The 25,857-nt window shown below is 57.6% G+C and overlaps 1 protein-coding gene across 1 annotated transcript in view; it reads right to left on the reverse strand.

Moving 5' to 3' along the window:
- Window positions 1–25,857, reverse strand: part of LOC131093320 (ras/Rap GTPase-activating protein SynGAP-like) — a 57,179-nt gene that overhangs the window by 2,521 nt on the left and 28,801 nt on the right. The window contains 9 exon segments of the mRNA XM_058040480.1: window positions 7–180; window positions 3,819–4,716; window positions 8,390–8,431; window positions 9,557–9,732; window positions 11,742–11,943; window positions 15,776–16,012; window positions 16,166–16,310; window positions 19,053–19,197; window positions 20,260–20,814. Coding sequence (XP_057896463.1) covers window positions 7–180; window positions 3,819–4,716; window positions 8,390–8,431; window positions 9,557–9,732; window positions 11,742–11,943; window positions 15,776–16,012; window positions 16,166–16,310; window positions 19,053–19,197; window positions 20,260–20,814 — 2,574 coding nt within the window.

Here is a 25,857-nt window from a genome sequence, read left to right on the forward strand (position 1 = left end):
CCCTACCCGGTCCAGCCGGCTCTCGTCCATGGACTTGGAGTACTCCTTGAGCTTGTACTCCTCGCGCTCGATGTGCGCGCTCTCGATGTCGGCCGACAGGTGCGGCATGTTGGACACCCAGGCCACCGTGCGCTCCGACGCCGGCAGCACCGGGTTCAGCGTCGACGGCGTCTGCGACGCCTGCGGGGACACCGGGGACAGCGGGGACATGGGGACAGTGAGGGACATCGGGGACAGTGAGGGACATGGGGACACCGGGGGGACAGCAGGGACATGGGGACATGGGGACAGTGAGGGACATGGGGACACGGGGACAGGGAGGGACACGGGGACAGTGAGGGACATGGGGACACCGGGGGGACAGCAGGGACATGGGGACATGGGGACAGCGGGGACATGGGGACATGGGGACAGGGAGGGACACGGGGACAGTGAGGGACATGGGGACACCGGGGGGACAGCAGGGACATGGGGGACAGGGAGGGACATGGGGACATGAGGACAGCCCAGAGACATGGGGACAGTGAGGGACATGGGGACATTGGGGGGACAGCCCAGGGACATGGGGACACCGGGGACACCAGGGGACAGTGGGGACATGGGGACATGGGGACAGTGAGGGACATGGGGACATCGGGGACACCAGGGGACAGTGAGGGACATGGGGACAGTGAGGGACATGGGGACATCGGGGACAGCCCAGGGACATGGGGGACAGGGAGGGACATGGGGACAGGGAGGGGACATGGGAACATTGGGGACATGGGGACAGGGAGGGGAGGACATGGGGACAGGAAGGGACATGGGGACAATTTGGGAATATGGGGACAGGGAGGGGACATGGGGACAGGGAGGGGACATGGGGACAATTTGAGAATATGGGGACAGGGAGGGGACATGGGGACAGCAAGGGACATGGGGACACACAGGGGACATGGGAACACACAGGGGACATGGGAACAGGGAGGGGACATGGGAACATCAGGGACATGGGGACAGCCCAGGGAAATGGGGACACACAAGGGACATGGGGACAGGGAGGGACATGGGGACAAGGAAGGACATGGGGACAGCCCAGGGACATGGGGACAGCAAGGGACATGGGGACAGTGAGGGGACATGGGAACATTGGGGACATGGGGACAGCCCAGGGAAATGGGGACAGCAAGGGACATGGGGACAGGGAGGGGACACAGGGACATCAGGGGAACGTGGGGATGTGGGGAGAGTGAGAGGACATGGGGACAGCCCAGGGACATGGGGACAGCAAGGGGACAACCCAGGGACATAGGGACAGCCCAGGGACATGGGGACACACAAGGGCCATGGGGACAGTGAGGGCATGGGGACAGCCCAGGGACATGGGGATAGTGAGGGGACACGGGGACATGGGGACAGGGAGGGGACATGGCAGCACAGGGACAGTGAGGGGACACGGGGACACCAAGGGGACACACAGGGGACATCAGGGACATGGGGACAAGAAGGGACATGGAGGGACAGGGAGGGGAATATGGAGATATGGGGACAGTGAAGGGACATGGGGACATGGGGGGACAGGGAGGGGACACGGGGACAGGGAGGGGCATGGAGGGACATGGACATAGGGACAGTGGGGACACAGTGACAGTGAGGGGACATTGGAGACAGACATGGGGACAGTGAAGGGAAACGGGGACAGGGAGGGGACACACGGGGGACATGAGGGGACACGGGGACATCAGGGGGATATGGGGACAGTGAGGGGACAGCGTGGGGACATGGGCGACATCCAGAGGACACAGAGGGGACACAGGGACAGCGTGGGGATAAGGGGACAGCATGGGGACATAGGAACAGTGAGGGGACAGGGAGAGGACACAGGGACAGGAAGGGGACATGGGGACAGTGAGGGGACATGGGGACACAGGGGGACAGCGAGGGGACAATGTGGCAACACCAAGACGGTGAGGGGACAGTGTGGGGACACGGGGACAATGGGGACAGGGGACAGTGAGAGGACGTGGGGACAGTGGGACACAGGGACAGTGAGGGGGTGTGGAGACAGTGCGGGGACACGGGGACAGGGAGGGGACAGGGAGGGGACAGAGGGATACCAAAGGGACACAAGGACAGATGGACATGGGGACAATGGGGACACAGTGACAGTGAAGAGACAGTGTGGGGACATGAGGACAGTGGGGACAGTGAGGGGACATGGGGACAGTGGGGACAGTGAGGGGACATGGGGACACAGGGACATGGGGACAGTGGGGACATGGTGACACCCAGGGGACACAAAGGGACAGGGAGGGGACAGGGAGGGGACACAGGGACAGTCGGAATATGGGGATATGGAAGAGATGGCAGACACGGGTGCCACAGGGATAAAGGGGGACATTGGGGACATTGGGGACACCGGGCAGGCATGGGGACATGGGGATGTGGGGACATGGGGACACAGAGGGCACAGGGATGTGGGGACACAGGAGGACAGGGGGGGACAGAGGGGGACACAAAGATGAGTTCGGTTCCCCCTTCACCACCCTGTCCCCAGCGTGTCCCCGTGTCTCACATGCCAATGTCCCCATGTCCCCCAATGCCCCCAAATGTCCACATGTCCCCCAATGTCCACAATGCCCCCAATGTCCCCATATCTCCCCACACCCCCAATGTCCCCAATGTCCCAATGTCGCTGTGTCCCAATGTCCCCATATCCCATACATCCCTCGGTGTCCCCAATGTCCCCTACAATTCCCAGTGCCCCCCCAGTGTCCCCATGCCCCCACAACCTCCCCCAACATCCTGCACATCCCCAAGCCCCAATGTCCCCAATGTCCCCCCTGTCCCCAATGTCCCCCACACCCTCCAATGTCCCCAATGTCCTCACATCCCCCCACGTCCCCTGTGTCCCCATGTCCTCACACCTCGCCACACCCTGCACATCTCCCCAAATCCTGCACATGTCCCCACACCCCCCAATGTCCCGCTGTCCCCAATGTCCCCCACACCCCCCAATGTTCCACTGTCCCCAATGTCCCCCCGTCTCCCATGTCCCCATATCCCCAGCTCCCCGTACCTCCCCACGTCCCCCCACATCCCCGCTGTCCCCCTCTGTCCCCACTGTTCCCCCCGTCCCCGTCACCGTCCCCGCCGCTGTCCCCTCTGTCCCCGCTGTCCCTTCTCTCCTCTGTCCCCGCTGTCGCCACCGCTATCCCTTCTGTCCCTTCTGTCCCCGCCGCTGTCCCCGCGCTGTCCTCGGTGCTGTCCCCTTTGTCCCCGCCGACCCCTCTCTCCCCGCTGTCCCCGCGCTGTCCCCTCTGTCCCCGCTGCTGTCGCAGCATTGTCCCCTCTGTCCCCTCTGTCCCCTCTGTCCCCGCACTGTCCCCTCTGTCCCCTCTATCCCTGCAGTCCCCTCTGTCCCCGCTGTCCTCTCTGTCCCCGCGCTGTCGCCGCGCTGTCCCCACCTCTGTCTCCTCTATCCCCTCTGCCGTCCCCTTTGCTGTCCCCGCGCTGTCCCCTCTGTCCCCGCTATCCCAGCTGCTGTCCCCTCTCTCCCTGCAATCCCCTCTCTCTCCCCGCTGTCCCCTCTGTCCCGGCACTGTCCCCGCGCTGTCCCCTCTGTCCCCCCTCTGCTGTCCCCCCTTTGCTGTCCCCCCTTTGCTGTCTCCCCTTTGCTGTCCCCCCTTTGCTGTCTCCCCTTTGCTGTCCCCTCTGTCCCCTCTGTCCCCCCTTTGCTGTTCCCCCCGCTGTCCCCTCTCCGCTGTCCCCTCTCCGCTGTCCCCTCTGCTGTCCCCTCTCTGCTGTCCCCCCCGCTGTCCCCTCCGCTGTCCCCTCACCTGTTTGGTGACGGGCGGTTTCATGCCGGCCACCGAGGCCTCCTTGGCCAGCGAGGGCTGGCGGGAGCGGGCCGGGCCGTAGGCGGGCTCGGGCGATGCCAGCAGGTTCCCGCTGGCCGGGCGCGGCTTCTGGGGCACCCCCAGCGCCTGGGGCCCCCCGCCCCCCTTGCCCGCCCGCGACCCCCGCGGGGTGGGCGGCGGGGGCGCGCCGATGGTGATCTGGGGCGGCGCCAGCGTGTCCTGGAGCGACAGCTGCCTGCGCCCGAAGTCGCCCCCGGGCCGCCCGAACTCGTCGCTGTAGCTGTGGCTGTGCGTGATGTGTTTTTGGGGAGGGGTCGCCAGCTCCTCGCTCTTGCTGTAGCCGTGCAGCGGCGGCGGGGCCACTCCCCCCACGTAGTGTCCCCCGTCCGGCGGGCCGCCCCCCTCGCCCCTCCCGCCGCCGCCGCCGCCGCCTCCTCCGGGCCCGTCGGGGCCGCGCAGGGGCCCGTCGGCGGCCAGGTGGAAGAGCGGGTTCTGGAAGGAGAGCGGCACCCGCAGCTGCGGCCCGCCGGGCTCGGGCACGCCCAGGCGCGGCGGGGCCAGGCTGGAGGCGCTGCCCTGCGAGAGCCGCCCGGGCCGCAGCCCCCCCTGGCCCGCGCCCCCCGGCGCCGCGCCCCCGGCCAGCAGCTCGGCCGGCAGGCTGGGGATGCTGTCCACGCGTCCGTCCTGCAGGTCCAGCATGGAGACGCTCTTGCCCACGCCCAGCGCGCCGCCGCGGCCGCCCTCGGGCTCGGTGAGGTCCGAGCTGCTGGTGCAGTAGGCGGGCGAGGAGCGGGCGAGCGGCGGGCGGCTCAGCACCAGCACCTCCGGCGGACCCTTCTCCTGCGGCGGCGACGGCAGGCGCGGCACGTCCATGGAGCTGCGGGACGGACGGACCGACGGACGGACGGACAGGGGATGGACGGGGGGGGGATATGGGGTAGGAGGTGGGGAGGGATGGGGGTACATGGGTGTGGGGAGGGATGGGGGTATGGGATGTGGGGATATTGGGGGGGATGTGGGGTGGGAGGTGGGGAGAGATGGGGGTATGGGGGTGTGGGGAGGGATGGGGGTACATGGGTGTGAGGTACGGGGATGGGGGTATGGGATGTGGGGGATATTGGGGGGGATGTGGGGTGGGATGGGGGTACAGGGGTGCGGGGAGGGATATGGGGTACGGGGGTGTGGGGCACGGGAATTTGGGGTGGGGTTTGGGATACGGGGATGTGGGGCGGGATGTAGTAATGGGGTATGGGGATATGCGGGGGGATAGGGGGTACGGGGGTGTGGGGATATTGGGGGGGATGTGGGGTGGGAGGTGGGGTATGGGGTGGGATGCAGGGAGGGATGGGGCATGGGATGAAGATATGGGGTATGGGGATATTGGGGCATGTGGGGTGGGATGGGGTGGGATGTGGGGCAGGATGGGGGGTATGGGATATAGGGATATTGGGGAGGATGTGGAGTAGGATGTGGGGAGCGATGGGGGGATGGGGGGTGGGGTGGGATGTGGGGGTGGGATATGGGGCAGGATGTGGGGAGGGATGGGGGTTATGGGATATGGGGCAGGATGCGGGGAGGGATGGGGGTTATGGGGTATGGGGCAGGATGTGGGGGGGATGGGGGTTATGGGATATGGGGATATTGGGGCATGTAGGGAGGGATGGGGGTGGGATGTGGGGTGGGATGTGGGGCAGGATGGGGGGTATGGGATATAGGGATATTGGGGGGGATGTGGAGTGGGATGTGGGGAAGGATGGGGTGTATGGGCATGTGAGGTACAGGGTGGGCAATGTGGGGTGGAGAGGGGGAAATGGGGCGAGGGATATGGGGTGGGGAGATGAGGGATACAGGATGGGGATACGGGATATGGGATATGGGATATTGGATATGGGATGGGGATATTGGATATGGGATATGGGATATTGGATAGGGGATATGGGATATGGGATGTGGGATGTGGGATGTGGGATATGGGATGGGATATGGGGAGATGGAATATGGGATATGGGATATGGGATATGGGATATGGGATGTGGGATGTGGGATATGGGATGGGGAGATGGGAGATGGGATGTGGGATATGGGATATGGGATGGGATATGGGATATGGGATATGGGATATGGGGATATGGGATGGGATATGGGGATATGGGATATGGGGATATGGGATATGGGGATATGGGGATATGGGATATGGGGATATGGGATATGGGATGGGATATGGGGATATGGGGATATGGGATATGGGGATATGGGATGGGATACGGGATATGGGATGGGGCGATAGCGAGGGATGGAGAGGACATGGGATTGGGGACAGGGGACAGGGGATGAGGGGACACGGGATACGGGATGGGGAGCACACACACACACAGCGGGTGAGGGCGGTTGGACACGGCCCCAAATCCATCTCTGGGATCGCTGTCCCGCTCCTGTCCCTGTCCCTGTCCCATCCCTGGCCTGAATGTTCCCGTCTCCACCCCAAACGTTCCTATCCCAAACGTTCCCATCCTGAACGTTCCCATCCTCATCCCAAATGTTCTCATCCCAAACATTCCCCCCCCCACCATCCCAAATGTTCCAATCCCAAACGTTCCCATCCCCACCCCAAATGTCCCCATCCCGAACATTCCCGTCCCATCTCAAACACTCCCATCCCAAACGTTCCCATCCAAACGTTCCCATCCCGAACGTTCCCATCCTCATCCCAAATGTTCCCATCCCGAACATCTTGGATATTCCTGTCCCCATCCCAAATGTTCCCATTCTGAATGTTCCCGCCCGCATCTCGAATGTTCCCATTCCAAACCTCCCCATCCCAAACATTCCCATCCCATTCCAAACATTCCCATCCCAAACATTCCCATCCCATTCCAAACATTCCCATCCCCATCCTGAATGTCCCCATCCCAAACATTCCCATCCCATTTCCAAACATTCCCATCCCAAACATTCCCATCCCATTTCCAAACATTCCCATCCCAAACATTCCCATCCCATTTCCAAACATTCCCATCCCAAACATTCCCATCCCAAACATTCCCATCCCAAACATTCCCATCCCATTCCAAACATTCCCATCCCCATCCTGAATGTCCCCATCCCAAACATTCCCATCCCATCCCAAACATTCCCATCCCCATCCCAAATGTCCCCATCCCAAACATTCCCATCCAATTCCAAACATTCCCATCCCCATCCTGAATGTCCCCGTCCCAAACATTCCCACTCCCACCCCAAATGTCCCGGTCCCGAATGTTCCCATCCCAAGTGTTCCCGTCCCCGTCCTGAACGTTCCCATCCCGAACGTTCCCATCCCCGTGTTGAACGTTACCGTCCCAAGTGTTCCCGTCCCCATCCCTGTCCCCGATCCCAGTTTCATCCCCATCCCAATCACAATCTCCGTCCTGATCCCAATTCCAAACCACAAACCTCAAACCTCAAATCCCAAACCCCAATCTCCAATTCCCAAACCCCAAATCCCCCAAATCCCAAACCCCAAACCCCAGTTCCCAGTCTCCCCAAACCACAAATTCCCCAAACCACAAATCTCAAATCCCCCAAACTCCAAACCCCATATCCCCAAAATCCCAAATCCCAAATTCCCAAACCCCAAAAATCCCAAATCCCAAATTCCCCAAACCTCAAATCCCAAATTCCCAAACCCCAAACCCCAAAATCCCAAATCCCAAACCCCAAAAATCCCAAATCCCAAATTCCCAAACCCCAAATTCCCAAACTCCAAATCCCAAACCCCAAACCCAAAACTCCAAATCTCAATTCCCAAGCCCCAAACCCCAAAAATCCCAAATTCCAAATTCCCAAACCCCAAAATCCCAAATTCCCAAACCCCAAATTCCCAAATTCCCAAATTCCCAAATCCCAAACCCCAAAATCCCAAATTCCCAAACCCCAAACCCAAAACTCCAAATCTCAATTCCCAAATCCCAAACCCCAAAAATCCCAAATCCCAAATTCCCAAACGCCAAACCCCAAAAATCCCAAATCCCAAATTCCCAAACCCCAAACCCCAAAAATCCCAAATCCCAAATCCCAAATTCCCAAACCCCAAAAATCCCAAATTCCCAAACCCCAAAAGTCCCAAATCCCAAATTCCCAAACCCCAAACCCCAAAAATCTCAAATCCCAAATTCCCAAATTCCCAAACCCCCCAAAATCCCAAATCCCAAATTCCCAAACCCCAAACCCCCAAAATCCCAAATCCCAAATTCCCAAACCCCAAAAATCCCAAATTCCCAAACCCCAAAAATCCCAAATACCAAATTCCCAAACGCCAAACCCCAAAAATCCCAAATCCCAAATTCCCAAACCCCAAACCCCAAAAATCTCAAATCCCAAATTCCCAAATTCCCAAACCCCAAAAATCCCAAATCCCAAATTCCCAAACACCAAATTCCCAAACCCCAGACCCGAAACTCCAAATCTCAATTCCCAAATCCCCCAAATCCCCCAAATCCCCCAAATCCCAAATTCCCAAACCCCAAATCCCCCCAATCCCAACCCCCAAATTCCCAGGCCACGCCCCTCACCTGTTGAGCCCCCGGACCATGTAGGACTGGAGATCCACGGAGCTGTGGGACAGGTGGGGGACAGGTGAGAGCCCGGTGTGACCCAGGTGACACCCCCAGGTGAGACCTGGGGACACCTGGGACAGGTGAGGACATGGGGCGGGACACAGAGGAGGACAGGTGACACCTCCAGGGACAGGTGGGGACACCAGAGCCGGACAGGTGACACTCCTGGGGACACCTGGGACAGGTGGGAAACGCCAGAGCAGGACAGGTGACACCCCCAGGTAAGACCCCTGGGGACACCTGGGACAGGTGGGGACACTGGGAGGACACTGGGGCAGGACAGGTGAGACCCCAGGTGAGACCTCCAGGTGACACCCAGGGACACCAAGGGAACATGGATGGGGGGGGACAGGTGAGAGACCCAGGTGAGACCCAGGGCCACCTGGGACAGGTGGGGACATTGGGGAACACCAGAGCAGGACAAGTGACACCCCTGGGGACACCTGGGACAGGTGGGGGCACGAGGGGACATGAGGGGGGACAGGTGAGACCCCAGGTGAGACCCAGCAACAACAGGTGACATTGGGGTCACAGGTGGGATGTGAAGGTCCTGCAGGTATTTGGGGTCACCATGGGGACATGGGGAAGAGGGTCACAGGTGGGTGTGGCCACCCCAGGTGAGACCCAGGGCCACCAGGTGAGGCCAGGTGAGACAAGGGGACACCTGAACCACACAGGGGGACATGAGGGAGGCTCACAGGTGGGTGGGGCTACTCCAGGTGAGGCCAGGTGAGATGTAGGGGACACCTCGGTCACACAACCGGACACGATGGGGTGGTCACGGGTGGGTGGGGCCAGCCCAGGTGAGATCTCAGCCACAGAAGGGGGTACGACCGGGGGATCACAGGTGAGACCAAGGGCCACCAGGTGAGACCAGGTGAGATGGAGGGGTCACCTTGGCCACACGACCAGACACGGGGTGGGGGGGGGGGGGTCACAGGTGGGTGGCACCACCCTAGGTGAGGCCAGGTGGGACAGGAGGACACCTTGACCACACAACCAGACACAACTCGGGGAGTGACAGCCCCAGGTGAGATCAGCGGTCACCAGGTGGGACAGGAGGACGCTTTGGCCACGCAAGGGCACACGACGGGGAGGGCGCGGCCGGGCCGGCGCGCTCACCTGTTGAGGTCGCGCACCAGGTAGGGCTGCAGGTCGGCCGAGGGCCCGCGCAGCACCAGCCCCTTGGGCGGCAGCCGCTCGCCCTGGCTGGGCTGGCGCTGCAGGTGAGGGTTCCGCAGCGCCACGCTGATGTCCGTCAGCAGGCGGGGCAGCGGGCCCAGCTTCAGCAGCGCCTCCTGCAAGGGGCAGGGGAGGGCACCTGAGCACACCTGAGAGCACCTGGGCACACCTGGAACCTCAACTAGAGCAACTCTAATCACTGCAATGGGGCCCAGCTTCAGCAGCGCCTCCTGCAAGGGCAGGTGAGGGCACCTGAGCGCACCTGGGCACACCTGAGAGCACCTGAGTGTGCCTGGGAACACCTGAGAGCACCTGGGCACACCTGGAACCTCAACTAGAGCAACCCTAATCACTGCAATGGGGCCCAGCTTCAGCAGCGCCTCCTGTGGGACTGGTGAGGGCACCTGAGTGCACCTGGGCACACCTGGGAGCACCTGAGTGCACCTGAGCACATCTGAGAGCACCTGAGTGTGCCTGGGCACACCTGAGAGCACCTGAGCACACCTGGAACCTCAACTAGGGGTACCTCATTGATTTCCCAATGACTGCAATGGGCCCACTTTCAGCAGCTCCTCCTGCGGGGACAGGTGAGCACACCTGAGCAAACCTGAGTGTGCCTGAGTGCACCTGGGAACACCTGAGGGCACCTGGGGGCACCTGAGTGTGCCTGGGCACACCTGAATGCACCTGAGCACACCTGGAACCTCAACTAGAGCAACTCTAATCAATGCAATGGGGCCCAGCTTCAGCAGCGCCTCCTGTGGGACAGGTGAGGGCACCTGAGTGCACCTGGGGGGTACCTGGGGACACCTGGGACCTTATCTAGGGGAAACACAGTGCCTGCAATGGGGCCCAGCTTCAGCAGAGCCTCCTGTGGGGGGACAGGTGAGGGCACCTGAGCACACCTGAGAGCACCTGGGCACACCTGGGGGCACCTGAGCAAACCTGGGACCTTATCCAGGGGAGACACAATGACTGCAGTGGGACCCAGCTTCAGCAGAGCCTCCTGCGGGAGGGGGGGACAGGTGAGAGCACCTGAGTGCACCTGGGGACACCTGAGTGCACCTGGAACCTCAACTAGAGCAACCTCACTGACTGCAATGGGGCCCAGCTTCAGCAGCGCCTCCTGCAGGACAGGTGAGGGCACCTGAGTGTGCCTGAGTGCACCTGAGAGCACCTGAGTGTGCCTGGGCACACCTGGGGACACCTGGGACCTTATCCAGGGGAAACACAGCGCCTGCAATGGGGCCCAGCTTCAGCAGAGCCTCCTGTGGAGGGACAGGTGAGGGCACCTGAGCACACCTGAGCACACCTGAGAGCACCTGGGAACCCCTGGGAACACTTGAGCCCACCTGGGCACACCTGAGTGCACCTGGAACCTCATCCAGGGGTACCAGGGCATTGATCTCCCAGTGACCGCAATGGGGCCCAGCTTCAGCAGCGCCTCCTGCGGGACAAGTGAGAGCACCTGAGCGCACCTGAGCAAACCTGGGGACACCTGGGGACACCTGGGACCGCATCCAGGGTTACCCCAATGACTGTGATAGGGCCCGGCTTCAGCAGCGCCTCCTGCAGGAGACACTCAGCACACCTGGGCACACCTGGGCACACCTGGGGAGCTCACCTGGGACCCTTGGGACCTCACCTGGGGGGAGCCCAGGAAGATCCCACTGTGGGGGGGGAACACCTGCGGAGGCTGGGGGGGTCACCATGGCCATGGCCACACCCAGGTGAGGCTGTGCCCATACAGGTGAGGCTGTGCCCACACAGATGAGGCCATGGCTGCACAGGTGAGGGGCTCACAGGTGCGCTACCTTGCTGAGCTGCCTCATGACCTCCCAGAGCACCTTGTGCACCATCCCCATGGCTACCCCCAGGTGACCCCAGGTGAGGCTGTGGCTGCACAGGTGAGGCTGCCACGGCACAGGTGAGGCCATGGCGGGTTCCCCAGGTGCACCCCAGGTGCGTTACCTTGCTGAGCTGGCTCATGACCTCCCACAGCAGCTCAGGCAGGATGTCCCTCCCCATCGCCACCCCCCAGGTGAAGCCATGGGTGCACAGGTGAGGCTGTCACGGCACAGGTGAGGCCGTGGTGGGTTCCCCAGGTGCGCCCCAGGTGCGTTACCTTGCTGAGCTGGCTCATGACCTCCCAGAGCAGCGCGTGCAGCGTGGACAGCTCGCGGCCCAGGTCGATGTAGCCCTCGAAGCTGGTGCTGTTGGTGAGCGTGTCCAGGTTGGAGATCTCGTACAGGAACTGCTGCATGCTGGCCCACTCCAGCTCCAGGAACTCGTTCATGAACGCCATGTACTCCTCCTTGCTCCCGAACCTGCGCAGGTGAGCTCAGGTGAGCCCGGGGCCACCGGGTGGGTCTGGACACTTCCTGACAGGTGAGGGTGGGACCGGCACATGGGTGTGGACGCCCAATAGTCGAGGGTGGGGCCGGCAGGTGGGCAGGAACACCTCCTGACAGGTGAGGACAGGGCCACCAGGTGGGCCCCAGCAGGTGAAGGGCGGGGCTGGCAGCTGGGCAGGGACACCCCCAACAGGTGAGGGCGGGGCCGGCAGGTGAGCGGGGACACCCAACTGCTGCATGCTGGCCCACTCCAGCTCCAGGAACTCGTTCATGAACACCATGAACTCCTCCTTGCTCCCGAACCTGCGCAGGTGAACTCAGGTGAGCCCGGGGCCACCAGGTGGGCGGGGACATCCCCAACAGGTGAGAGTGGGGCTGGCAGGTGGACCCAACAGGTGAGGGTGGGGCTGACAGGTGGACAGGGACACCTGCTGCCATCAGGTGGGCAGAAATATCCCCCAGCAGGTGAGAGTGGGGCCACCAGGTGGGTGGGGACACCTAACAGGTGAGGGCAGGGCCGGCAGGTGGTGGGAACATCTCCCCCCAAAAGGTGAAGGTGGGGCAGGCAGGTGGGCAGGAACATGCCCCAGGAGATGAGGGTGGGGCCGGCAGGTGGGCCCTGGCAGGTGAAGGGTGTCCCCAGTGTGAGGGTGGGGTGGGACCTGGCAGGTGAGGGGTGGGGAAGGGTGGGAAGGGGGGTTGTGCATCATCCATCATCAGCTGTTGTCATCCATTGTCATCCATCATCATCATCATCATCAACCATCATCATCATCCTTCAATCATTGTCAGCCTCCATCACCATCCATCATCCATTGTCATCCATTGTTGTCTATCGTCGTCATCATCAGCCATCATCCATCCATCATCGTCCTTCATCCATTGTCATCCTTCATCCATCATCATCCTTCATCATCCTTCATCATCATCCATCATCATCTGTTGTCATCCATTGTTGTCCATCCATCCATCATCATCATCATCATCATCCATGGACATTTGTCATCCATCGTCCATCATCATCTGTCATCCATCACGACCCATCATCCATCATGCATCATCCATCATCATCATCAACCACTGTCATCATCCATCATCCATCCATCAATCATCCATCATCCTTGATCATCTGTCATCCATCGTCATCCTTCATCCATTGTCATCTTCATCATCCGTCATCATCCTTCATCCATCATCATCTGTCATCCATGGTTATCTGTCATCCATTGTCATCATCGTCATCATCATCAATAGACATCATCCACCATCCATCCATCATCAGCCACTGTTATCACCCATCATAATCCATCATCCATTGTCCCCTATCAGCCATCATCATCCGTTGTCACCATCCATCATCCATCCATCATCACCTGTCATCCATCATCCATCGGCAGCCATTGTCATCATCCAGCATCTATGCATCATCGTCTGTCATCCATCATCATCATCAACCACTGTTATCACCCATCATCATCCACCATCCATCTATCATCCATCCATCCATCCATCCATCCATCCATCCATCCATCATCACCTGTCATCCATCATCCATCGGCAGCCATTGTCATCATCCACCATCCATGCATCATCATCTGTCATCCATCAGAACCCACCATCCATCATCATCTGTCATCCAACATCCACTATCCATCATCATCATCAACCACTGTTATCATGGATCATCCATCCGTCCTCCATCATCCGTCATCCATCATCATCTGTCATCCATGGTGATCTGCCATCCATAGTTATCTGTCATCCATTGTCATCATCATCATCAATTGTCATCATCCACCATCCATCATCATCCTCTGTCATCCATCATCAGCCACCATACATCATCATCCGTCATCCGTCATCCGTCATCCGTCATCCGTCATCTGTCATCCGTCACGCACCCTCCATCATCATCATCCGCAACCACTGCTATCACCCATCATAATCCATCATCCATCGTCATCCATTGTCACCATCCATCATCCATCCCTCATCATCTGTCATCCATCATCCATCATCCATCATCATCCATTGCCATCATCCACCATCCATCATCATCTGTCATCCGTGGTTATCTGTCATCCATTGTCATCATCATAATCTATGGTCACCATCCATCATGCATCCTTCATCATCTGTCATGCACCATCCATCATCAGCCATCATCCATCATCACCTGTCCATCCATCCATCCATCCATCATCATCCATCATCATCCATGGTCACCATCCATCATGCATCCATCATCATCTGTCATGCACCATCCATCATCAGCCATCATCCATCATTATCGACCTTCCATCATCATCTGTGATCCATCATGACCCATCATCCATCATCATTATCATCATCATCATCATCATCGTCGTCAACCACTGTTATCATCCATCCATCCATCCATCCATGCATCCATCCATCATCATCAACAACTGTTATCACCCATCATCATCCACCATCCATCCATCCATCCATCCATCCATCCATCCATCCATCATCCATCCATCCATCCATCCATCATCCATCCATCCATCCACATCCATCCATCCATCCATCCATCCATCCATTCATCCATCCATCATCCATCCATCCATCCATCCATCATCCATCCATCCATCATCCATCCATCCATCCATCCATCATCCATCCATCCATCCACATCCATCCATCCATCCATCCATCATCCATCCATCCATCCATCCATCCATCATCCATCCATCCATCATCCATCCATCCATCCATCCATCCATCCATCCATCATCCATCCATCATCCATCCATCCATCCATCATCCATCCATCCATCATCCATCCATCCATCCATCCATCCATCCATCATCCATCCATCCATCATCCATCCATCCATCCATCATCCATCCATCCATCCATCCATCCATCCATCCATCCATCATCCATCATCCATCCATCCATCCATCATCCATCCATCCATCCATCATCCACCCATCCATCCATCCATCCATCCATCCATCCATCCATCCCTTATCCATCCATCATCCATCCGTCATCCATCCATCCATCATCCATCCATCCATCATCCATCATCCATCCATTATCCATCATCCATCCATCCATCCATCCATCCATCCATCCATCCATCCATCCATCCATCATCCATCATCCATCCATCCATCATCCATCATCCATCCATCCATCCATCCATCCATCCATCCATCCATCCATTCATCCATCCATCATCCATCCATCCATCCATCCATCCATCCATCCATCCATCCCTCATCCATCCATCCATCCATCCATCCATCCATCCATCCATCCATCCCTCATCCATCCATCCATCCATCCATCCATCATCCATCCATCCATCCATCCATCCATCCATCCATCCATCCATCATCCATCCATCATCCATCCATCCATCCATCCATCCATCCATCATCCATCCATCCATCCATCCATCCATCCATCCATCCATCATCCATCCATCATCCATCCATCCATCCATCCATCCATCCATTCATCCATCCATCCATCATCCATCCATCCATCCATCATCCATCATCCATCATCCATCCATCCATCCATCCATCATCCATCCATCCATCATCCATCATCCATCCATCCATCATCCATCATCCATCCATCCATCCATCATCCATCCATCCATCATCCATCCATCCATCCATCCCTCCATCCATCCATCCCTCCATCCATCCATCATCCATCCATCCATCATCCATCCATCCATTCCTCCATCCATCCATCCATCCATCCATCCATCATCCACCCCCGCCCCTCCCCGCTCCCTCCCGCCGCCGTCCCCGCCCTCACTTGGTGAAGTTGGCCAAGTTCTGGATGACCTTGGCGATGAGGGTCAGCGTCCGCGCCGTCTGCTCGTCGGGGTACTCCTGCATGAGGCCGAAGAGGCTGGGCGACATGACGGCGGGGCACAGGAAGCGCAGGAAGAGCGAGGCGCTGATCAGGCGGTCGGCGATGTCCTCGCGCCCGCGCTCGGCGCAGCGCAGCCGCCACGAGGCGAACACCTCCTTCAGCTCCCGCGGGAACACGCTGCACGGCGGGACACGGCAGGACGTCACACAGCGGGACGTCACACGGCGGGACGTCACACGGTGTCACACGGCGGGACGTCACACGGCGGGACGTCACACGGCGGGACGTCACACGGTGTCACGCGGACCCCAGGGACATCCCCGCACTCACCAGTGGGAGTTGACCACCTTGCAGAGTGCCAGCTCGCAGCACATGCGCAGGTTGGCCTGGTGGTCGGCCAGCGTGGAGGCCGAGCACTTCATGGGGTCCACCTCGCAGTTCTCTTCCGACTCGTAGAGCGCGCGGATGAACTCGCCTGCGGCACGGCGGGGACAGCCAGGGGACACCGGGGGGACACCGGGGGGCGGGGGGAGAAGGGACCCGGATGCGTCATGGAGGGGGGGAGGCACTGCCCAAAGATCTCATGATGGTGGGGATGGAACATGGCCATGAGTGGAGACCATCCAATGACATAATAGACATGAAATGGGACCACCCAAATATCTCATGATGGTGGTGATGGAACATGACTTGACTGGGGACCACCCAACCATGTCATGGCCATGAGTGGGGACCACCCAAAGATCTCATGGATATGAGAAGGGACCACCCAAAGATCTCATGATGGCAAGGATGGAACCTAGCCATGAGTGGAGACCATCCAATGACCTAATAGACATGAAATGGGACCACCCAAAGATCTCATGATGGTGGGGATGGAACATGGCCATGAGTGAAGAACACCCAAAGATCTCATGATGGCGGTGATGGAACATGGCCATGAGTGGAGACCACCCAAAGATCTCATGGTGGCGGGGATGGAACATGGCCGTGAGTGGGGACCACCCAAAGATCTCATGATGGTGGTGATGGAACATGGCCGTGAGTGAGGAACACCCAAAGATCTCATGATGGTGGTGAAGGAACATGGCCATGAGTGGAGATCATCCAAAGATTTCATGATGGTGGGGATGGAACATGGCCATGAGTGAAGAACACCCAAAGATCTCATGATGGCGGTGATGGAACATGGCCGTGAGTGGAGACCACCCAAAGATCTCATGGTGGCGGGGATGGAACATGGCCGTGAGTGGGGACCACCCAAAGATCTCATGATGGTGGGGATGGAACATGGCTGTGAGTGAGGAACACCCAAAGATCTCATGATGGTGGTGATGGAACATGGCCATGAGTGGGTAGCATCCAATGCTTTCATGGCCATGAGTGGGGACCCATCTAATGACCGAATGGCCACGAGTGGGGATCACCCAACCGTATCATAGATGTGAGAAGGGACCACCCAAAGATCTCATGATGGTGGGGATGGAACATGGCCATGAGTGAGGACCCATCCAATCATCTAACAGCCATGTGTGGGGACCACCCAATGAACTCATGATGGTGGAGATGGAACATGGCCTTAAGGTGGACCAACCAACCATGTCATGGATGAACTCATGATGGAGGAGATGGAACATGGCCTTGAGATGGACCACCCAACCATGTCATGGATGTGAGAAGGGAACACTGAAAAACCTTCTGATGGTGGGGATGGAACATGACCTTGAGTGGAGACCCATCCAATGACCTAACGGCCATGAGTGGGGACCACCCAATGATCTCATGATGGTGGGGATGGAACATGGCCATGAGTGGGAACCACCCAATGGTTTCATGACCATGAATGGGGACTATCCAATGACCTAATGGCCATGAGTGAGGACCACCCAACCATGTCATGGCCATGAGAACTGGCCACCCAAAGATCTCATGGTCACAAGAAGGGACCTCCCAATGATTTCATGGCCATGAGTGGATGCCACCCAACGATGCCGTGATGGTGGTGATGGAACCTGGTCATTGGTGGGGACCACCCAACCATGCCATGACCACAAGAAGGGACCCAACCCTATAATGGCCATGCAAAGTGACCACTCAATGATCTCATGATGGTGGTGATAGAACCTGGTGATGAGTGGGGACCACCCAAGATCTCATGATGATGGTGGTGATGGAACCTGGAACCACCCAAGGATCTCGTGGCCATGAGAAGGAACGACCCAACAATCTCCTGATGATGTTGATGGAACCAGGCTATCAGTGGGGACCTCCCAACCATCTCATGACCACAGGAAGGGGCCACCCAACCACGTCAGGACCATGAGCAGGGACCACACAAAGTCACATGGCCACAAGAAGAGACCACCCAACCATCTCATTGATGAAGGTGATGGAACTTGATCGTGAGTAGGGACCACCCAACCATCCCAGAACCATCTAGTGGGGACACGGCCATGAAAAGAGACCACCCAATGATCTCATGGCCATGAGAAGGGACAACCCAACGATCTCATGATGGTGGTGATGGAACCAGGCTGTGAGCAGGGACCTCCCAGACATCCCATGACCACATCAAGGAACACCCAACCATGTCATGGCCTTGAGTAGAAACCACCCAAATCTCTTGTGGATGTGAGAAGGGACAACCCAACGATCTCATGATGGTGGTGATGGAACCTGGTCATGTGTGGGACCTCAAACAATGTCATGGCCATGAGAAGGGACAACCCAACCATGTCATGGCCATGAGGAAGGACAATCCAAGGATCTCATCATGGTGGTGATGGAACCTGGCCATGACATCATGGTGGTGATGGAACCTGGCCATGAATGAGGACCACCCAATGATCTCATGATGGTTGTGATGTAATTGGTCATGTGTGGGACCTCAAAAACTGTCATGGACATGAGTAGGGACAATCCAACCACGTCATGGCCATGAGAAGGGACAACCCAACCATCTCATGATGGCGGTGATGGAACCTGTCCATGAGTGAGGACCACCCAATGGTCTCATGATGGTGGTGGTGGAACCTAGCCATGAATGGGCACCATGCAATGACCTCATAGCCATGAGTGGGGACCACTCAATCACCTCATGACCAAAAGAAAGGCCCACCCAACCATGTCATGGCCATGAGTGGGACCACCCACCCACCACACTCCTGACAAGGAGACCACGCCCCCACTGACACCCCCCAGAGCTGCCGGCGCTCACCAATGGCGTCCTTGAGGTATTTCTGGCCAATGAGCTTCAGGTACTCCTCGATGGCTTTGGTGGCCAAGGTGTTCTCCCGGAAGATCAGGTGCTCCCGGTCCATGAAACGATCCACCTCCGTCATGGCCATGTCCGACAGGAAGTCCTGTCCACAACCGTCAGTGTGGGCCAGTGGTGGGTGTCCTTCTGTCCCATCTCCATCCATCCATCCATCCATCCATGGATCCATCCATCATCCATCCATCCATCATCCATCCATCATCCATCCATCCATGGATCCATCCATCATCCATCCATCCATCATCCATCCATCCATCATCCATCCATCATCCATCCATCCATCATCCATCCATCCATCCATCCATCCATCCATCCATCCATCCATCATCCATCATCCATCCATCATCCATCCATCATCCATCCATCCATCCATCATCCATCCATCCATCCATCATCCATCCATCCATCATCCATCCACCCATCATCCATCCATCATCCATCCATCATCCATCCATCCATCCATCATCCATCCATCATCCATCCATCCATCATCCATCCACCCATCATCCATCCATCATCCATCCATCCATCATCCATCCATCATCCATCCATCCATCATCCATCCATCCATCCATCCATCCATCCATCCATCCATCCATCATCCATCCATCCATCATCCATCCATCCATCCATCATCCATCCATCATCCATCCATCCATCATCCATCCATCCATCATCCATCCATCCATCCATCCATCCATCCATCCATCCATCATCCATCCATCCATCATCCATCCATCCATCCATCCATCATCCATCCATCATCCATCCATCATCCATCCATCCATCATCCATCCATCCATCATCCATCCATCCATCCCCCATCCATCCATCCATCCATCCATCCATCCATCCATCCATCCATCATCCATCCATCCATCCATCCATCCATCCATCCATCCATCATCCATCCATCATCCATCCATCATCCATCCATCCATCCATCCATCCATCCATCCATCCATCCATCCATCCATCCATCCATCATCCATCCATCATCCATCCATCATCCATCCATCCATCCATCCATCCATCCATCCATCATCCATCCATCCATCCCCCATCCATCCATCCATCCATCCATCCATCCATCCATCCCACCACCCCAACCCTCCCAAGATCCCACCATTCCATCCCGCTCTCCCACCTTGGCCTTGCCGGTGCTCTGCAGGATGTGCACCAGCGCGCAGGCCACCTCCTCCTTGCTCTTGACGCTGAGCACGGGCTCCAGCACGGCGCACAGCATGCGGTAGTTGTTGGTGACGTACTCGGCGAACTCCTTGTAGAGCTCCATGGGCAGGATGCTCATGGTCTGGAAGCGGCTCTTGACGCGCAGCGCGGGGCACCCGGCCTTGCTCTTGCTGCCGCTGGGCTGGCTCAGCGGGTACCACTGCTCGGCGAAGTGCCGCCCGGTGACGCTGGCGATGGGGATGCTCACCATGCCCACGTAGTTGCTCTTGTCCTTCTTCCTCTTCTTGTCGGTGTCCTTGTAGAGGTGCAGGCGGATGGTGCGCACGGCGGGCAGGTTGTTGAACTCGAAGTGCTCGCCCCAGAAGACGTTGTCGGTGCGGGCCTTGCTGGTGGTGCGCGCGTACAGCATGTCGTCCAGGCACAGCTCGCAGTAGTAGCGCTTCTTGGGCGGCAGGTCACGCGCCTCGATCACCCACAGCTTCAGCACGTTGTCCACGCGGCGGCTGTTGTCCTGCGGGGGCGGGGCACCGCGGGGTGGTGACGCCCGTGGAGTGGCTCGGAGCCGCGACGGGGTGGCCTTGGCCGGGTGGGCGTCAAGGCCGGGTGGACACCCCCATGGCCACCAACAGCACCTGACCATCGCCATTGACTCGAGGTGACCGTCAACAGCACCTGACCATCGCCATTGACTTGAGGTGATCGTTAACACCAGGTGGCCATCAATGCCAGGTGGCCATCAACACCAGGTGGCCATCAATGCCAGGTGGCCATCAACACCAGGTGGCCATCAATGCCAGCTGGCCATCAATGCCAGGTGGCCATCAATGCCAGCTGGCCATCAACACCAACTGACCATCAACACCCACTGACCATCAACACCTACTGACCATCAATGCCAGGTGACCATCCCCATTCCCACCAGGTGATCGTTAACACCAGGGGACCCTCAACACCAGGTGACCACCAACACCTACTGACCATCAACACCTACTGACCATCAACACCCACTGACCATCAATGCCAGGTGGCCATCCCCGTTGTTACCAGGTGATCGTTAACACCAGGTGGCCATCAATGGCAGGTGACCATCATCACCAGGTGAGCATCACCACCAACTGACCATCAATGCCAGATGACCATCCCCACTGCCACCAGGTGATTGTTAACACCAGGTGACCATCAACACCAGGTGACCACTAACACCTACTGACCATCAACACCATCTGACCATCCCCATTGACACCAGGTGATTGTTAATACCAGGTGGCCATCAACGACAGGTGACCATCAACGCCACTTGACCGTCAATGCTAGGTGGCCATCCCCATTGTCACCAGATGATTGTTAACACCAGGTGACCATCAACACCAGGTGACCATCCCCACTGACACCAGGTGATCGTTAACACCATCTGACCATCAAGGCCACCTGACCATCAGCACCAGGTGACCATGAACACCAGGTGATCATCCTCACTGACACCAGGTGATCACTAATGCCAGCTGACCATCAACACCAGTTGACCATCCCCATACTCACCAGCTGATCATTAACATCCGTTTACCACCTACACCAGCTGACCATTGACTCCAGTTGACCACCTACACCACTGACCATCAACACCAGCTGACCATCCCCACACTCACCAGTTGATTGTTAACACCAGTTCACCTTCAACACCAGCTGACCATCAACACCAGCTGGCCATCAACACGAGTTGACCATCCCCATACTCACCAGCTGACCATCAACACCAGCTGACCATCAACACCAGCTGACCAGGCTCATCACCGTGGCTTGGGCATCCTTAGCACAGTTGCCATCAACACCAGCTGACCACTGACACCAGATGACCACCAACACCAGCTGGCAGCAACACCAGCTGACCATTGACAGCAGATGACCATCAACATCATGACCACCTCTATGCCCTGCTGACTGACCGTCAATATCAACTGACCATCAACATCCCCTCCAACTGACCACCCAGATGACCATCAACACTAGTTGACCAGGCTCATCACCATTGCTTGACCATCTCTAGCCCAGCTGACATCAACACCAATGGACCATCTCCATTCCCACCAGATGACCACCAACACCACTTGACCATTCTCATCCTCACCAGTTGACCATCGAGCACAGGTGACCGTCAAGACCAGTTGACCGGGCTCATCACCACTGCTTGACCATCCTTATCCCCACTGACATCCAAACCAGCTGACCATCTTCAGCCCCACCAGTTAGCCATCAACACCAGCTGACCATCTTCATCCCCACCAGATGACCATCCACACCAGCTGACCATTTTCAACCCCACCAATTAACCATCAACACCAAGTGACCATCTTCGTCTCCACCAGTTAGCCATCAACATCAGGTGACCATTGACAACTTTTGACCGTAAACACCATAACCACCCCCACCACCAGGTGACCATCGATGTCAGCTGACCATCACACCCCACGTGACCATCAATAGCAGTTGACCACCTCCATTACCAGTCAACCACTACCACCACCAGTTTACCGTCAAACACCAGTTAATCATCGGCACCAGATGACCAACCCCACCAGCTGACCACCTCCATCAACAATTGATCATCAACATCAGCTGTCCAGTTCCATCACCAGTTGACCATCGACACCATGACCATCCCCATCACTATCTGACCATCCCCACCAGCTGACCATCCAACATCAACTGACCATCTCCACCAGCTGACCATTCCCATGACCAGTTAATCATCGACACCAGCTGACCATTTCCATTCCTACTGCCTCACCATCCTGATGGCCAGTTCACTCCCCCATGACCAGCTCACCAACAACAGCTGACCATCCCCGTCCCACCAGCTGACCATCTCCATGACCAGTTGCCCACCCCCTTGACCAGCCACCCACCCTTATGACCAGTTAAATCTCCCATAACCAGTTGACCATCCAACATCAATTGACCATTGAACGTCATCCCCGCCAGTTGCCCTTTCCCATGACCAGTTGCCCATCCCCATGGCCGGTTGACCCTCCCCATGACCAGCTGACCATTGAACACCATTGACTACCCCCATCCCCATGACCGGTTGCCCATCCCCATGACCCACTGACTCTCCCCATAACCAGCTGACCATCAAACACCAGTTGACCATCAAACCCCATTGGCCATCCCCATCCCCATGACCAGTTGCCCACCCCCCTGACCAGTTGCCCTCTTCCATGACCAGTTGACCACCCCCATGTCCCATTGACCCTCCCCATAACCAGCCAACCATCAAACACCAGTTGACCATCAAACACCACTGACCACCCCCATGACCAGTTGACCATCAAACACCACTTGCCCATCCTCATGACCAGTTGCCCACCCCCATCACCCATGGACTCCCCATACCCAGTTGACCATCAAACACCAGTTGACCATCAAACACCAGCTGACCATCAAACCCCACTGACCACCCCTATCTCCATGACCACTTGCCCACCCCCATGACCCATTGACTCTCCCCATAACCAGCTGACCATCAAACACCAGTTAATGAGCCCCACCCCCATGACCAGTTGCCCACCCCCATGACCAGTTGCCCACTCCCATGACCAGTTGCCCATCCCCATGAAGAATTGACCATCAAACACCAGTTGACCGTCGAACACCAGTTAACAAACCCCATCCCAACCAGTTACCCATCCCCATGACCCGTTGACCACCCAATGACCAGTTGCCCATCCCCAATTCCAGTTGCCCACCACCATGACCAGTTGACCATCGAACCCCAGATGACCATCGAACCCCACTGACCACCCATGTCCCCACCAGTTGCCCACCCAATGACCAATTGACCAACCACATGACCCCCTGACCATCCCCATGACCAGCTGACTCTCCCCATAACCAGCTGACCATCAAACCCCACTGACCACCCATGTCCCCACCAGTTGCCCACCCCATTACCAGCTGACCATCCCCATTACCAGCTGACCATCCCCATGACCAGCTGGCTCTCCCCATAACCAGCTGACCATCAAACACCACTGACCACCCCCATCCCCATGACCAGGTGACCATCAAACACCAGTTAATGACCCCCATCCTCATGACCAGTTGCCCATCCCCATGACTAGTTGTCCATCTCCATGACCCATTGACCAACCCCATGACCAATTGCCAACGCCCATTGACCAGTTGCCAACCCCCATTGACCAATTGCCAACGCCCATTGACCAGTTGCCCATCCCCATGACCCATAGACCACCCCAATGACCCGCTGACCCTCTCCATGACCAATTGCCCATTGAACACTAGTTGACCATCAAACTCCAACGACCATCCCCATCCCCAACGGTTGCCCATCCCCATGACCAGTTGACCACTCCCATGGCCAGTTGCCCATCTCCATGACCCGTTGACCAACCACATGATCCACTGATCATCCCCATGACCCGTTGACCAACCCAATGACCCGCTGACCATCGCCATGACCAATTGCCCATTGAACACTAGTTGACCATCAAACTCCAACGACCATCCCCATCCCCACCGGTTGCCCATCCCCATGACCAGTTGACCACTCCCATGGCCAGTTGCCAACCCCCATTGACCAATTGCCCACTCCCATGACCCACGAACCATCTCCATGACCAGTTGCCCGTCCCCATGACCAGTTGACCACTCCCATGGCCAGTTGCCAACCCTCATTGACCAGTTGCCCACTCCCATGACCCGCTGACCATCTCCATGACCAGTTGACCAACCACATGACCCGCTGATCATCCCCATGACCAATTGCCCATTGAACACCAACTGACCATTGAACATTAGTTGACCATCAAACTCCAATGACCATCCCCATCCCCACCGGTTGCCCATCCCGATGACCAGTTGCCCACTCCCATGACCCGCGAACCATCTCCATGACCAGCTGACCAACCACATGACCCGCTGACCATCCCCATGACCCGTTGACCACCCCAATGACCCGCTGACCCTCTCCATGACCAATTGCCCATTGAACACCAACTGACCATTGAACATTAGTTGACCATCAAACTCCAATGACCATCCCCATCCCCACCGGTTGCCCATCCCCATGACCAGTTGCCCACTCCCATGACCCGCTGACCATCTCCATGACCAGTTGCCCACTCCCATGACCCGCTGACCATCCCCATGACCAGTTGCCCACTCCCATGACCCGCTGACCATCTCCATGACCAGTTGCCCACTCCCATGACCCGCTGACCATCTCCATGACCAGTTGACCAACCACATGACCCGCTGACCATCCCCATGACCCATTGACCACCCCAATGACCAATTACCCATCCCCATGACCAGTTGACCACCCCAATGACCAATTACCCATCTCCATGACCAGTTGACCAACCACATGACCCGCTGACCATCCCCATGACCCATTGACCACCCCAATGACCAATTACCCATCCCCATGACCATTTGACCATCCCCATGACCCACTGACTCTCCCCATAACCAGCTGACCACCAAACCCCACTGACCAACCCCATCCCAACCAGTTGCCCCTCCCCCCTCCCACTAG

The sequence above is a fragment of the Melospiza georgiana genome, chromosome 25 (assembly GCF_028018845.1).
Source record: "Melospiza georgiana isolate bMelGeo1 chromosome 25, bMelGeo1.pri, whole genome shotgun sequence".
Classification (NCBI taxonomy): domain Eukaryota; kingdom Metazoa; phylum Chordata; class Aves; order Passeriformes; family Passerellidae; genus Melospiza; species Melospiza georgiana.